General features: G+C 36.4%; 1 protein-coding gene across 2 annotated transcripts in view; it reads right to left on the bottom strand.

Moving 5' to 3' along the window:
* Positions 1 to 1,889: 1,889 nt before the first annotated feature.
* CYLC1 (cylicin 1) overlaps positions 1,890 to 14,437 on the bottom strand; it is a 53,777-nt gene continuing 41,229 nt past the window's right edge. For both annotated transcript variants that reach the window (XM_019019030.4, XM_019019031.3), the window contains one exon: positions 1,890 to 2,036. In XM_019019030.4, the coding sequence (XP_018874575.3) occupies positions 2,004 to 2,036 (33 nt within the window). In that variant the 3' untranslated portion in view covers positions 1,890 to 2,003. The remainder of the gene's footprint in view (positions 2,037 to 14,437) is intronic.

Genomic DNA, 14,437 nt, shown 5'->3' with positions numbered 1-14,437 from the left:
TCTTTTATACTTGTAATTATGTCTTTGCTTTTGATTCCTGGAGGATCCGTGATGTTCCAAGAGAGAAGACTGAGCAGCATTCAAGGTGTCGAGGGGAAGGGGTGGTGAACAGTGTAGGTGCCATTTACCAAATGATTTAGAAATATTGTAGTATTTTATCAACCATTACGGCTCATTCAATGTGTACTGGCTGAATATTAGTATTAGGTCTAAACTTCATCTGTTTCTCTAACCTGTCATTTCTCCAAATACCACTCCTCTATTATAGGTAACCACTTTTATTATTTTATTTTTTATCCTACCAGAGTCTCTTCATGCAAATATAGGCAAATGCAATTATATGTCAGCTCTTCCCTTCTTTTAAAAACACTATAAATAACATAGCATATCCTCTCTTTTGCACATTGATTTTTTTCACTTAAATTTATATTGAAGCTCTTTCTAGGTCACTACATAGAGAGCTTTATTATTCTTTTTCACATTCACAAGGCATTACATTGTGTTGAAGAACTGTCATATATTCAGCAAATTGTTTATTGAGGGCTAATTGGATTGTTTCTAAACTTTTCTTATAACTTTTTAAAGTATATGTTATATAGACATATGTAAAGTTATTAAATGGCTTAGAAAAATAACACCTCTTTAAGAATTGGATCTGAAATGTTGTCATTTCTGAGAGCAAACTGAAGTGAGATATACCTAATGTAAATGGCGAGTTAATGGGTGCAGCATACCAATATGGCACATGTATACGTATGTAACAAACCTGCACGTTGTGCACATGTACCCTAGAACTTAAAGTATAATAATAAATAATAATAAATAACCAAAAGGTACAAAGCAGACTGGGTGAAGTAAAGGAGGCCGCCATACTTATCTCTGTCTATTTCTCTCTCTCTTTCCTTCCATACCAGTATCCTGTTCTCAGGAAATAATGTGACAAGCATATTCACAGAAATATGTAAAATGATTGAGATATGTGTGTTATTATCTCATGAACATTTGCAGTTTATCAGTAAATAAATAAATAAAATAAGGAGAAAAAGAAATAAAAGTAAATAATTAAGTTTAGAATTCTATATGTGTATGTGTGTAGAGGAGGTAAGGTGTTAAAGAAAAACATATTCACTGACACTCATTGAAGATGGTAAGCAGACTTTCTTCAAAGGGAAGCTATCATTGGATAGGTATAGGGACAATGGGAATGGGGTATTTCACTGGAGGAGAGAGATTGGGCTCAACTCTGAATATAGAATGAGCAAGTAGGAATTTATAGTCAAAAAGCAGGGTGCTAGTCAGTGGATGGAAAATTACTGAGAGGTAACATCAGGGATAAGGGGGGATTCTGGCTATCCTGACTTAACAGGATTCTAGGGTGATGAGAAATCACCTGGAAGATGGTGGATGATGAGAAACCTGATCATATATTGAAGGATCAGTTATTAAGGGTGTAAGACTCTTGCTAAACTGATTTAGCAGCTTTTTTGCTAAAACGGATTTTACAAGGGAAATGCCTAGATAGGCCTAGGAGATGGTTCAGGAGTATGATGAAAGTTTGGCCAAACAAAAAATTTTTGTCAGGGGTTAATATCTATGTATAGTTCTCTATTTCTCTTAAGGGTGTGGAAGATCTGCTTCCTCCCTTTCATTCTCTATTTACTTTTATTTTGAATGCTAAGTAAAAGAGAAATTTAATGAAATATGGTAAGAGTATTGAAGCAGAGTACATTTGAACCCAAACTCAGAAATAGTTTCCAGACTGAAGCTTGAGAACATGGGGTAAAATGCTAAATCATTTTGGTATGAATAATTGAGACATTTGATAAATAATAAAAAACATGTCTATAAATCACTTCTGTAAATTATATGCAAAAAAGCAACTCTTGATACTCATGGAAGACTTGTTTTTATTTCAGTTCAACAGAGGTAGAAATGCTCATTTGAGAGTAGCTGGTGCTTACTGTGGTAAGGCCATTCTGTGAAACCAAGTGCTCAGTTGTTCTTTAAAGCAGCTTATGAATCCATGGTGCTTCAGGCTGAGAAGCAAAGTAGAAAAATGCAAATAAAAAGAAAGGCTTTATTTGTCTATTAATCAAGACAACTATGATGTGTTAAGGATCACACGAAAGCACAGACTGTCATAGTTGAAAGGGAACTTGGATATCATTTTTATTATTTCTTATTAAAAACGCAGATCCCTGGTCTCCACCCCAGACCTACCAAGTCAAAATCTGTGAAGATATAGTCTAGCAGTATGCACATTCAACAAGCTCCCTGAATAATCTTAATGGACACTGAAGAGTGAGAAGTACTGAATGGTAGTCCAATCATCAGTGTTTGTACAGGAGCCAAGGCCCAGCAATGTTACACCATTAGCCTAAACTTTCACAACTACATTAATGGATTAGAACTTTTAAAAATAAAAATATAATGTAAAAAATGAAAATGCATTTAAAATATCTTGTGTTCACCCCAAATTCCACCACACTAACACAATTATTTTCGAATTTGCATATTAATGCATACTCTTTATCCACAAACATGAAGATTTCTGTTTAGTTGCAATCCCATAGTATTTTTTCTTGCTTATTTCTCTTAGCCTTATAGTACAAACTTTTCCCTCTAATTTCCTAGGCTCCATCATTATTATTTCAATGAATGCATACTAATCTGTTTCAGATCTTACTAACCCCCCTCTAATTTTATACATTATACAAATATATTATATACATTAATTTATAAGTATACATAGTTTTATATATTATACATTTATACCAAAGTTTTTCTCTTATAGACAGTATTGCAATCATGCTCTTTATGCATAGTTTGTTTTTTCTTCTTATTTTCTTCTGAAAATTTTTTATTATATTTATAGGAGTGGGATTATTGAGTCAAATATTATTTTATCATTTATGACTCTTCCTACATATTCCCATATAGGACCAGAGGAAGGTTAACCTGGTTTATATTGGTCCCCTTCTGAAGTCAGCAGTGAATAAATGTACTGCTGTCACTGAAGCTTCAACAGTTGTAAGATATATCTTATATATACAATACATATAAAAATTATATTTTATGTATTGATATAGTTAATATACATAAGATTTATATATATATATAATAGTCGCATTACTAGGTGCAAAATGATCTCTTGGGGTTGCTCTGATTACTAATCATCATCAATATATTTTTATGATTTTGCCTCATATTTATTTCCTCCTGTATAAATTATCTATTTCTATTTCTTGAATTTTTTATTATACAGATCTTGTTTTCATTCTCAGAAATATGTCTTATCATAGCACTCTTGATTCACAGTTCAGTCTTTTTTTCTATATCATTATGTATCCCAAATAATTGAAAGAAAATGTTGGCTTGTTTTATCCTTAAATATATGTGGAATAACTTCTACCTGTATATTGTGATTTGGGAGAGGCACTAGAAATGTCACATTCTAGAACATTTCACATTACCCCAAATTCAAACATTTAAAATTCATTCATTTAGATTTTGAGTTTAAGATCTTTAGAGGCCTCGATTAAACCATAGTTATTATGGAAAGAGTAACCAAAATTAAACTTAATACCTTAGTGAGGAATTAGATTGATAGCTCAGAGAATGGTAGTAGCTGGTAGAATTTTTTTCCATATAGGAAAGAGTTTGGGTAACGTCTAGAAAATAAGACATTTTCTAAGAAATACAGAGTTTGGAATTAGAAATTATTATTGACAGTCAGAGGTCAACAAGAAGACACCAAATCTCACAGCTGGTGATGAAGGAGTCTCTATGCTTGGGCACAGCAAAGTAGCAACACAGTAACACAGTTAAAAAATAGGAAAAAAAATTGTTAGCAAACTGCATGCAATTTAAAAATGCATAAAAAAGTTATCATATCATAGAACAAACCAGAAATTCCTCCCAACTATTTTATACTTTAGTGTTTGTTTTTTATTTTATTTTTTATTTCCATATGTTATTGGGAAACAGGTGGTGTTTGGTTACATGAGTAAGTTCTTTAGTGGTTATTTGTGAGACTATAAACATTCCAGAAGACAACATTGGAAATCCCCTTCTAGACATTGGGCTTAGGCAAGGATTTATGACCAAGATCCCAAAAGCAAATGAAATAAAAACAAAGACAAATAGCTGGGACTTAATTAAACTACAGAGCTTTTGCATGGCAAAAGGAAGTTAGCAGAGTAAACAAACAACCCACAGAGTGGGAGAGATTCTTCATAATCTATATATCTGACAAAGGAACAATATCTAGAATCTACACCAAATTCAAACAAATCAACAAGGAAAAAACCAAACAATGTCATCAAAAAGTAGGCTAAGAACATGAATAACATTTTTCTAAAAAAAACTTGTTGTGAAGAGGCATCACAATATTCTCTGCTGCTTTTATTTCCCTTAGCCTGTCATCATGCTTATCATGCCACTTGCCAACTCTTTCTCCCACCATCCACTTTGACTGGCTTCTAGGCTGTAAACTGTTTTCTCCTTCAGTTAGTTTCACCCTTAGGCATCATGCTATAATATTGCATCTCATAATATAATTCCACAGCCTGGTTCTGCTTTTAATTAGTTGGTAATTTTTGAATATAAACTTCTCCATTGTCTCTGTCAAAATCTTGCTTATCTTTTATAACCAAGCTGAAATATTACTTCAGCTTTGTGGTACAAATAAATAATTTATGAACTGAACATACTTAAATTTGATATTACCTAGCTCCAGCTGTGTTTATACAACTGCCGAGAAATTCTTTCATTCATTTTTTGGTAGTCCTCTAACAAATGCCACATTCACTTTTTCAGCAAATATTGAGTGCCCACTTTCTTGGGAATTTCAAATACATTAGTAAACAAAGAGCTTTGTCATCATGCAGCTTACTTTTTAGCAGAAGATAGATACAATGCACAACCATAATAATAACTGAGTAAATTACATAGATGAGAAAAGAATGTAGAGCTTGTTGGTTTTGTATAATATTTTGAGTGTTCCTATTTTCAGAGAAGGTTATTTTATTTAGAGAGGACAACTAAAACAAAAGCTGCTAGAATTTTTATTCCCTAGGTGAAAACTTTAACTTCCTTGAAAGAAATAGATATGCATTTTATATCTTCATTGATTTGAACAGTGCCTGACACAGAATATTTGCTCAAGGAATATTTATTGATAGATAAAACATAGTAATAAAGATTGATAATTCTCCTAAATATGACAAAATTCCAAATATAAACTTTCAACTTATTACCAAACTTTTAAGTTAATCAGTCAACAAATAGTTGTTAATCATCTTCTACATGCAGAATGATACTCTGAGTGTTACGGTAGTTAGAAAGAATTAGAACACAATATTAATATCAACCCAACAAATAGAGAGCAATATAAGTGTTACAATGTTTTGAGGGAAAGTTGAGCTTTGAAGAAGACAACTGGAGAAGAAGGAGAAACCAATTGCAAGAAAAAAGAGGAGTAATATAAATGAAGGCATAAGGCAGTAATAGTAGTAATAAAGTCTTACATTTGTATAATGATTTGTCATTTATAAAACCCTTTCACACTTTTTTTAAATATTCGAACCTAAGAACAATTTGTTATAATGGGTAGGTTAGGTACTATATTTCTCATTTGCAAATGACTTTACCAGAATAACAGAAAAGGCCCCAATGGTGGATTAAATTTAAATTAAAAATGAAATCAAAAAATTTCATTTTTTTCTGATCACTTGGAGCTTAGAAAGTGTTTGAATATAGGAGGTAATAGACAAGATTTAGGATGAGAAAATAGTCTAGGGATATACAGTTTGAAATGTCTACAAAGAAGTGAAAATTTAAGCCATAGTGGTAGATTAATGCTCCCAGAGTATATAGAGAAGAGTTGAGGTCTAATAACTGAGCCATAGAAAACAACTTTGAGTTGGATGTAGGAAGAGGAAGAAGTGCAAGAATTGAAGATACGGAAACAGTAGTAGGAGAAGAAAAAGAAAAGTAGTAGCAAGAAAGAAAACCACAATAGTAGAAACTCAGGGAAGTTAAGGGAAGAGATAGTTTTTACAAAGGCAAGAGATTACAAGTTAATGTAGGTACAGACAAGACCATAATATTCAGTGAAAGGTCATTGCAGGGAACTATTAAAAGAGCACTTTTTAAAAAAGAACTAAAGAAAAGGTACAAAAATGAAGAACAGAAGAGAAAAGTAGGGAAAAAGGGTAGGAAAAAGGTTACAAATATAATATTTAATGTTATAAAGGTAATTGGCAAATATATTAAAAACAAATATAGGACTCAATTAGAGAGAAGAAGAGAGGATGATGTACACAACCTATATCTTTATCTGTTATGGAAGAAAACCAATGGAAAATGTGTAAAATTGAGAAGTAGTCATATAAATATATTATTCAGAGATATGGAAATAACCAGCAGAGGAAATAAAAACAGAAACATATCAGTAGGCACTTATATCTTTCTGTCTGTCTGGGGCATTCAGTTACACTGGTACTTGACAGTAACTTTATCAAATACAGTGGGATGGCTTCAAATTAAAACAACTCCAGTATTCTTTTTAATAGATAAAATCAGGTGACTGGGCGCTGTGGCTCACGCCTGTAATCCCAGCACTTTGGGAGGCTGAGGTGGGCAGATCACGAAGTCAGGAGATCGAAACCATCCTGGCTAACACGGTGAAATCCCGTCTCTACTAAAAATACAAAAAATTAGCCGGGTGTGGTGATGGGCACCTATAGTCCCAGCTACATGGGAGGCTGAGGCAGGAGAATCGCTTGAAACTGGGAGGTGGAGGTTGCAGTGAGCCGAGATCGCGCGAGACTGTCTCAAAAAAAAAAAATCAGGTAATGACAGTTTCAAAAATAAATTACCTCCAGAATCATGATTACATATTGTACAAAGATCTCGAAAATGTTTCAAAAACCTTTAGAAATCACTGGTACCCAATAATTCATGAATCCTCCTAAGAATAATTTCTTGTGGTAATAATTTCCGTTCAATGTTACCATTATTTTTTTTGTGCTCTAGTGTGTCAGTCACTTCTACTATCTGGTTAGCCTCATATTCGATCCGTAGTCCATCACTGTTATGGGCAGACATATGACCGATATCTTTCAGGCAGGCACAACTAAGAAATGACAAATTCATCCCACTATGCTAGCCATACAATTTGAAATTACAGCTCACCTAGTTCAATTTTTCATTTTAGAGATGAGAAATCAGGCCCAGAATAAGAGAGGGATTTACTTGCTTTATTTTATTATGAAGGAACATGTGTCCCAGAAAAAAATAAAAAGTATAAAGTGAACCAAGTTCGACGGTTCTTATGTGTTTTACTTCAATTTGCGTTTTGACTGATTTCACCTGAAATAAGTAGTACTTCCTTGAAGTGCTTTCCAGTTTAATACAAAACAACAACAACAACAACAACAACAACACCCACTTTCCTTGAATAGGAACAGTGAATCAACTTGCAGTCTCCTTAGTTTGGGTTTTCTGATTATTTAGTCTGTCTTCTTTTGACTCCTAATTAACTATGGAAATTGAAAGATAAGCTTTTTAATCAATTGCCCAGTATTGAGCATAATGTCATATAACCTCTGCATGCTCAGAAAATGATAATTCCTCCTGGAAAATGAAATATGCTATCAATTAATTAATTTTATTGAGGAGAGGGTGGCAGTTAAAAATACTGATTGGTTTATTTGTTGAATTAAACATGTTCTAATACGTTGGTTTCTTTTACATTGTGCTCATATAACCTGGATGAAATTAAAAGCCACATGCATTGTTATTTGAGGGATGTTGATAGGAGTGGTGCTCCCTGAATATGCATAATAAAATAGCAGATAATATACTAAACATCTTACATGTTTCATTTTCCTATAGGGAAGGTCTTATTAATATCCCATTTTACACTTGAGAAAAAATAATATTTCAAGTGATTAAGAAAGAAATCACTTAATATTTCAAATGATTAAGATACTTTTGGGGAAAAGTATCCTGCTAGTAAGTGATAGAGCAAGGATTTAAATCCAAATTATTTGACTCCAAAGCTGTATGCAGTAGCCACTAGATTATACAACTTGCATGGGACTTCTGATTTTTCAAATAACGTATTTAATTCTTTTGGGAAAGACACTAGGACATCTCCTTTGTTAACTCATTTCGGTACAATAAAACCTTGATTGTCACAATGCTCAATTTGGACATCGATGACAGTTTATTATTTACTAAGGACTAGTTTTTGTTTTAGTCCCTGTTAAAAACTACTCTGTGGAGAAGATAATTTTCACTAATACGGACAGCCAAGAAACAACCAAAGAAATTATAGATGTATTTGACTATGCAAAAATTTAGTATTTGTGCACAGCAAAATACACTGCAAAATAATTAATAGACATGAAAGCTAGGGAAAATACAACAAGGAAGACAGATGAAGGAGTAATACCTATAATATGCAAAGATACTTTAATAAATGCAAGAAACATACAAATAACCCATGTGAAAAATGGACAAAGAATACAAAGAAATAATTCTCAAAAGATCAAACCTATGGCATGACAAACATTCAAAAGATATTTAAACAAACTAGCATTTAGGAGAATGCAAATTAAAGTACCAATGAGATATCATTATGCATCCATTAGAATGGCAAAAGTTAGGAGGAGCTGTAACAACTATTGCTGACCAAGATGCAAAGAAGTATGTATTATTTCTTTATTTTAAAATAAAACAGATACCGGGGGGAGGAGCCAAGATGGCCGAATAGGAACAGCTCCGGTCTACAGCTCCCAGCGTGAGCGACGCAGAAGACGGGTGATTTCTGCATTTCCATCTGAGGTACCGGGTTCATCTCACTAGGGAGTGCCAGACAGTGGGCGCAGGCCAGAGGGTGCGCGCACCGTGCGCGAGCCGAAGCAGGGCGAGGCATTGCATCACCTGGGAAGCGAAAGGGGTCAGGGAGTTCCCTTTCCGAGTCAAAGAAAGGGGTGACGGACGCACCTGGAAAATCGGGTCACTCCCACCCGAATATTGCGCTTTTCAGACCGGCTTAAAAAACGGCGCACCACGAGACTATATCCCACACCTGACTCGGAGGGTCCTACGCCCACGGAATCTCGCTGATTGCTAGCACAGCAGTCTGAGATCAAACTGCAAGGCGGCAGCGAGGCTGGGGGAGGGGCGCCCGCCATTGCCCAGGCTTGCTTAGGTAAATAAAGCAGCCGGGAAGCTCTAACTGGGTGGAGCCCACCACAGCTCAAGGAGGCTTGCCTGCCTCTGTAGGCTCCACCTCTGGGGGCAGGGCACAGACAAACAAAAAGACAGCAGTAACCTCTGCAGACTTAAATGTCCCTGTCTGACAGCTTTGAAGAGAGCAGTGGTTCTCCCAGCACGCAGCTGGAGATCTGAGAACGGGCAGACTGCCTCCTCAAGTGGGTCCCTGACCCCTGACCCCCAAGCAGCCTAACTGGGAGGCACCCCCCAGCAGGGGCACACTGACACCTCACACGGCAGGGTATTCCAACAGACCTGCAGCTGAGGGTCCTGTCTGTTAGAAGGAAAACTAACAAACAGAAAGGACATCCACACTGAAAACCCATCTGTACATCACCATCATCAAAGACCAAAAGTAGATAAAACCACAAAGATGGGGAAAAAACAGAACAGACAAACTGCAAACTCTAAAACGCAGAGCACCTCTCCTCCTCCAAAGGAACGCAGTCCCTCACCAGCAACGGAACAAAGCTGGATGGAGAATGATTTTGACGAGCTGAAAGAAGAAGGCTTCAGACGATCAAATTACTCTGAGCTACGGGAGGACATTCAAACCAAAGGCAAAGAAGTTGAAAACTTTGAAAAAAATTTAGACGAATGTATAACTAGAATAACCAATACAGAGAAGTGCTTAAAGGAGCTGATGGAGCTGAAAACCAAGGCTCGAGAACTACGTGAAGAATGCAGAAGCCTCAGGAGCTGATGCGATCAACTGGAAGAAAGGGTATCAGCAATGGAAGATGAAATGAATGAAATGAAGCGAGAAGGGAAGTCTAGAGAAAAAAGAATAAAAAGAAATGAGCAAAGCCTCCAAGAAATATGGGACTATGTGAAAAGACCAAATCTACGTCTGATTGGTGTACCTGAAAGTGATGGGGAGAATGGAACCAAGTTGGAAAACACTCTGCAGGATATTATCCAGGAGAACTTCCCCAATCTAGCAAGGCAGGCCAACATTCAGATTCAGGAAATACAGAGAACGCCACAAAGATACTCCTTGAGAAGAGCAACTCCAAGACACATAATTGTCAGATTCACCAAAGTTGAAATGAAGGAAAAAATGTTAAGGGCAGCCAGAGAGAAAGGTCGGGTTACCCTCAAAGGGAAGCCCATCAGACTAACAGCGGATTTCTCGGCAGAAACCCTACAAGCCAGAAGAGAGTGGGGGCCAATATTCAACATTCTTAAAGAAAAGAATTTTCAAGCCAGAATTTCATATCCAGCCAAACTAAGCTTCATAAGTGAAGGAGGAATAAAATACTTTACAGACAAGCAAATGCTGAGAGATTTTGTCACCACCAGGCCTGCCCTAAAAGAGCTCCTGAAGGAAGCGCTAAACATGGAAAGGAACAACCGGTACCAGCCGCTGCAAAATCATGCCAAAATGTAAAGACCATCGAGACTAGGAAGAAACTGCATCAACTAATGAGCAAAATCACCAGCTAACATCATAATGACAGGATCAAATTCACACATAACAGTATTAACTTTAAATGTAAATGGACTAAATTCTCCAATTAAAAGACACAGACTGGCAAGTTGGATAAAGAGTCAAGACCCATCAGTGTGCTGTATTCAGGAAACCCATCTCACGTGCAGAGACACACATAGGCTCAAAATAAAAGGATGGAGGAAGATCTACCAAGCAAATGGAAAACAAAAAAAGGCAGGCGTTGCAATCCTAGTCTCTGATAAAACAGACTTTAAACCAACAAAGATCAAAAGAGACAAAGAAGGCCATTACATAATGGTAAAGGGATCAATTCAACAAGAGGAGCTAACTATCCTAAATATATATGCACCCAATACAGGAGCACCAAGATTCATAAAGCAAGTCCTGAGTGACCTACAAAGAGACTTAGACTCCCACACATTAATAATGGGAGACTTTAACACCCCACTGTCAACATTAGACAGATCAATGAGACAGAAAGTCAACAAGGATACCCAGGAATTGAACTCAGCTCTGCACCAAGCGGACCTAATAGACATCTACAGAACTCTCCACCCCAAATCAACAGAATATACATTTTTTTCAGCACCACACCACACCTATTCCAAAATTGACCACATAGTTGGAAGTAAAGCTCTCCTCAGCAAATGTAAAAGAACAGAAATTATAACAAACTATCTCTCAGACCACAGTGCAATCAAACTAGAACTCAGGATTAAAAATCTCACTCAAAGCCGCTCAACTACATGGAAACTGAACAACCTGCTCCTGAATGACTACTGGGTACATAACGAAATGAAGGCAGAAATAAAGAAGTTCTTTGAAACCAACGAGAACAAAGACACAACATACCAGAATCTCTGGGATGCATTCAAAGCAGTGTGTAGAGGGAAATTTATAGCACTAAATGCCCACAAGAGAAAGCAGGAAAGATCCAAAATTGACACCCTAACATCACAATTAAAAGAACTAGAAAAGCAAGAGCAAACACATTCAAAAGCTAGCAGAAGGCAAGAAATAACTAAAATCAGAGCAGAACTGAAGGAAATAGAGACACAAAAAACCCTTCAAAAAATCAATGAATCCAGGAGCTGGTTTTTTGAAAGGATCAACAAAATTGATAGACCGCTAGCAAGACTAATAAAGAAAAAAAGAGAGAAGAATCAAATAGACACAATAAAAAATGATAAAGGGGATATCACCACCGATCCCACAGAAATACAAACTACCATCAGAGAATACTACAAACACCTCTACGCAAATAAACTAGAAAATCTAGAAGAAATGGATACATTCCTCAACACATACACTCTCCCAAGACTAAACCAGGAAGAAGTTGAATCTCTGAATAGACCAATAACAGGAGCTGAAATTGTGGCAATAATCAATAGTTTACCAACCAAAAAGAGTCCAGGACCAGATGGATTCACAGCCGAATTCTACCAGAGGTACAAGGAGGAACTGGTACCATTCCTTCTGAAACTATTCCAATCAATAGAAAAAGAGGGAATCCTCCCTAACTCATTTTATGAGGCCAGCATCATTCTGATACCAAAGCCGGGCAGAGACACAACCAAAAAAGAGAATTTTAGACCAATATCCTTGATGAACATTGATGCAAAAATCCTCAATAAAATACTGGCAAACCGAATCCAGCAGCACATCAAAAAGCTTATCCACCATGATCAAGTGGGCTTCATCCCTGGGATGCAAGGCTGGTTCAATATACGCAAATCAATAAATGTAATCCAGCATATAAACAGAGCCAAAGACAAAAACTACATGATTATCTCAATAGATGCAGAAAAAGCCTTTGACAAAATTCAACAACCCTTCATGCTAAAAACTCTCAATAAATTAGGTATTGATGGGACGTATTTCAAAATAATAAGAGCTATCTATGACAAACCCACAGCCAATATCATACTGAATGGGCAAAAACTGGAAGCATTCCCCTTGAAAACTGGCACAAGACAGGGATGACCTCTCTCACCGCTCCTATTCAACATAGTGTTGGAAGTTCTGGCCAGGGCAATCAGGCAGGAGAAGGAAATAAAGGGTATTCAATTAGGAAAAGAGGAAGTCAAATTGTCCCTGTTTGCAGACGACATGATTGTTTATCTAGAAAACCCCATTGTCTCAGCCCAAAATCTCCTTAAGTTGATAAGCAACTTCAGCAAAGTCTCAGGATACAAAATCAATGTACAAAAATCACAAGCATTCTTATACACCAACAACAGACAAACAGAGAGCCAAATCATGAGTGAACTCCCATTCACAATTGCTTCAAAGAGAATAAAATACCTAGGAATCCAACTTACAAGGGATGTGAAGGACCTCTTCAAGGAGAACTACAAACCACTGCTCAAGGAAATAAAAGAGGATACAAACAAATGGAAGAACATTCCATGCTCATGGGTAGGAAGAATGAATATCGTGAAAATGGCCATACTGCCCAAGGTAATTTACAGATTCAATGCCATCCCCATCAAGCTACCAATGACTTTCTTCACAGAATTGGAAAAAACTACTTTAAAGTTCATATGGAACCAAAAAAGAGCCCGCATTGCCAAGTCAATCCTAAGCCAAAAGAACAAAGCTGGAGGCATCACACTACCTGACTTCAAACTATACTACAAGGCTACAGTAACAAAAACAGCATGGTACTGGTACCAAAACAGAGATATAGATCAATGGAACAGAACAGAGCCCTCAGAAATAACGCCGCATACCTACAACTATCTGATCTTTGACAAACCTGAGAAAAACAAGCAATAGGGAAAGGATTCCCTATTTAATAAATGGTGCTGGGAAAACTGGCTAGCCATATGTAGAAAGCTGAAACTGGATCCCTTCCTTACACCTTATACAAAAATCAATTCAAGATGGATTAAAGATTTAAACATTAGACATAAAACCATAAAAACCCTAGAAGAAAACCTAGGCATTACCATTCAGGACATAGGCGTGGGCAAGGACTTCATGTCCAAAACACCAAAAGCAATGGCAACAAAAGCCAAAATTGACAAATGGGATCTAATTAAACTAAAGAGCTTCTGCACAGCAAAAGAAGCTACCATCACAGTGAACAGGCAACCTACAAAATGGGAGAAAATTTTCGCAACCTACTCATCTGACAAAGGGCTAATATCCAGAATCTACAATGAACTCAAACAAATTTACAAGAAAAAAACAAACAACCCCATCAAAAAGTTGGTGAAGGACATGAACAGACACTTCTCAAAAGAAGACATTTATGCAGCCAAAAAACACATGAAAAAATGCTCATCATCACTGGCCATCAGAGAAATGCAAATCAAAACCACTATGAGATATCATCTCACACCAGTTAGAATGGCAATCATTAAAAAGTCAGGAAACAACAGGTGCTGGAGAGGATGTGGAGAAATAGGAACACTTTTACACTGTTGGTGGGACTGTAAACTAGTTCAACCATTGTGGAAGTCAGTGTGGCGATTCCTCAGGGATCTAGAACTAGAAATACCATTTGACCCAGCCATCCCATTACTGGGTATATACCCAAAGGACTATAAATCATGCTGCTATAAAGACACATGCACATGTATGTTTATTGCGGCATTATTCACAATAGCAAAGACTTGGAACCAACCCAAATGTCCAACAATGATAGACTGGATTAAGAAAATGTGGCACATATACACCATGGAATACTAT

This window comes from Gorilla gorilla, chromosome X (assembly GCF_029281585.2).
Source record: "Gorilla gorilla gorilla isolate KB3781 chromosome X, NHGRI_mGorGor1-v2.1_pri, whole genome shotgun sequence".
Classification (NCBI taxonomy): Eukaryota; Metazoa; Chordata; class Mammalia; order Primates; family Hominidae; genus Gorilla; species Gorilla gorilla.
Note: the sequence above shows the minus strand (reverse complement) of the source record. Positions and strands in the feature narration are given on the sequence as shown.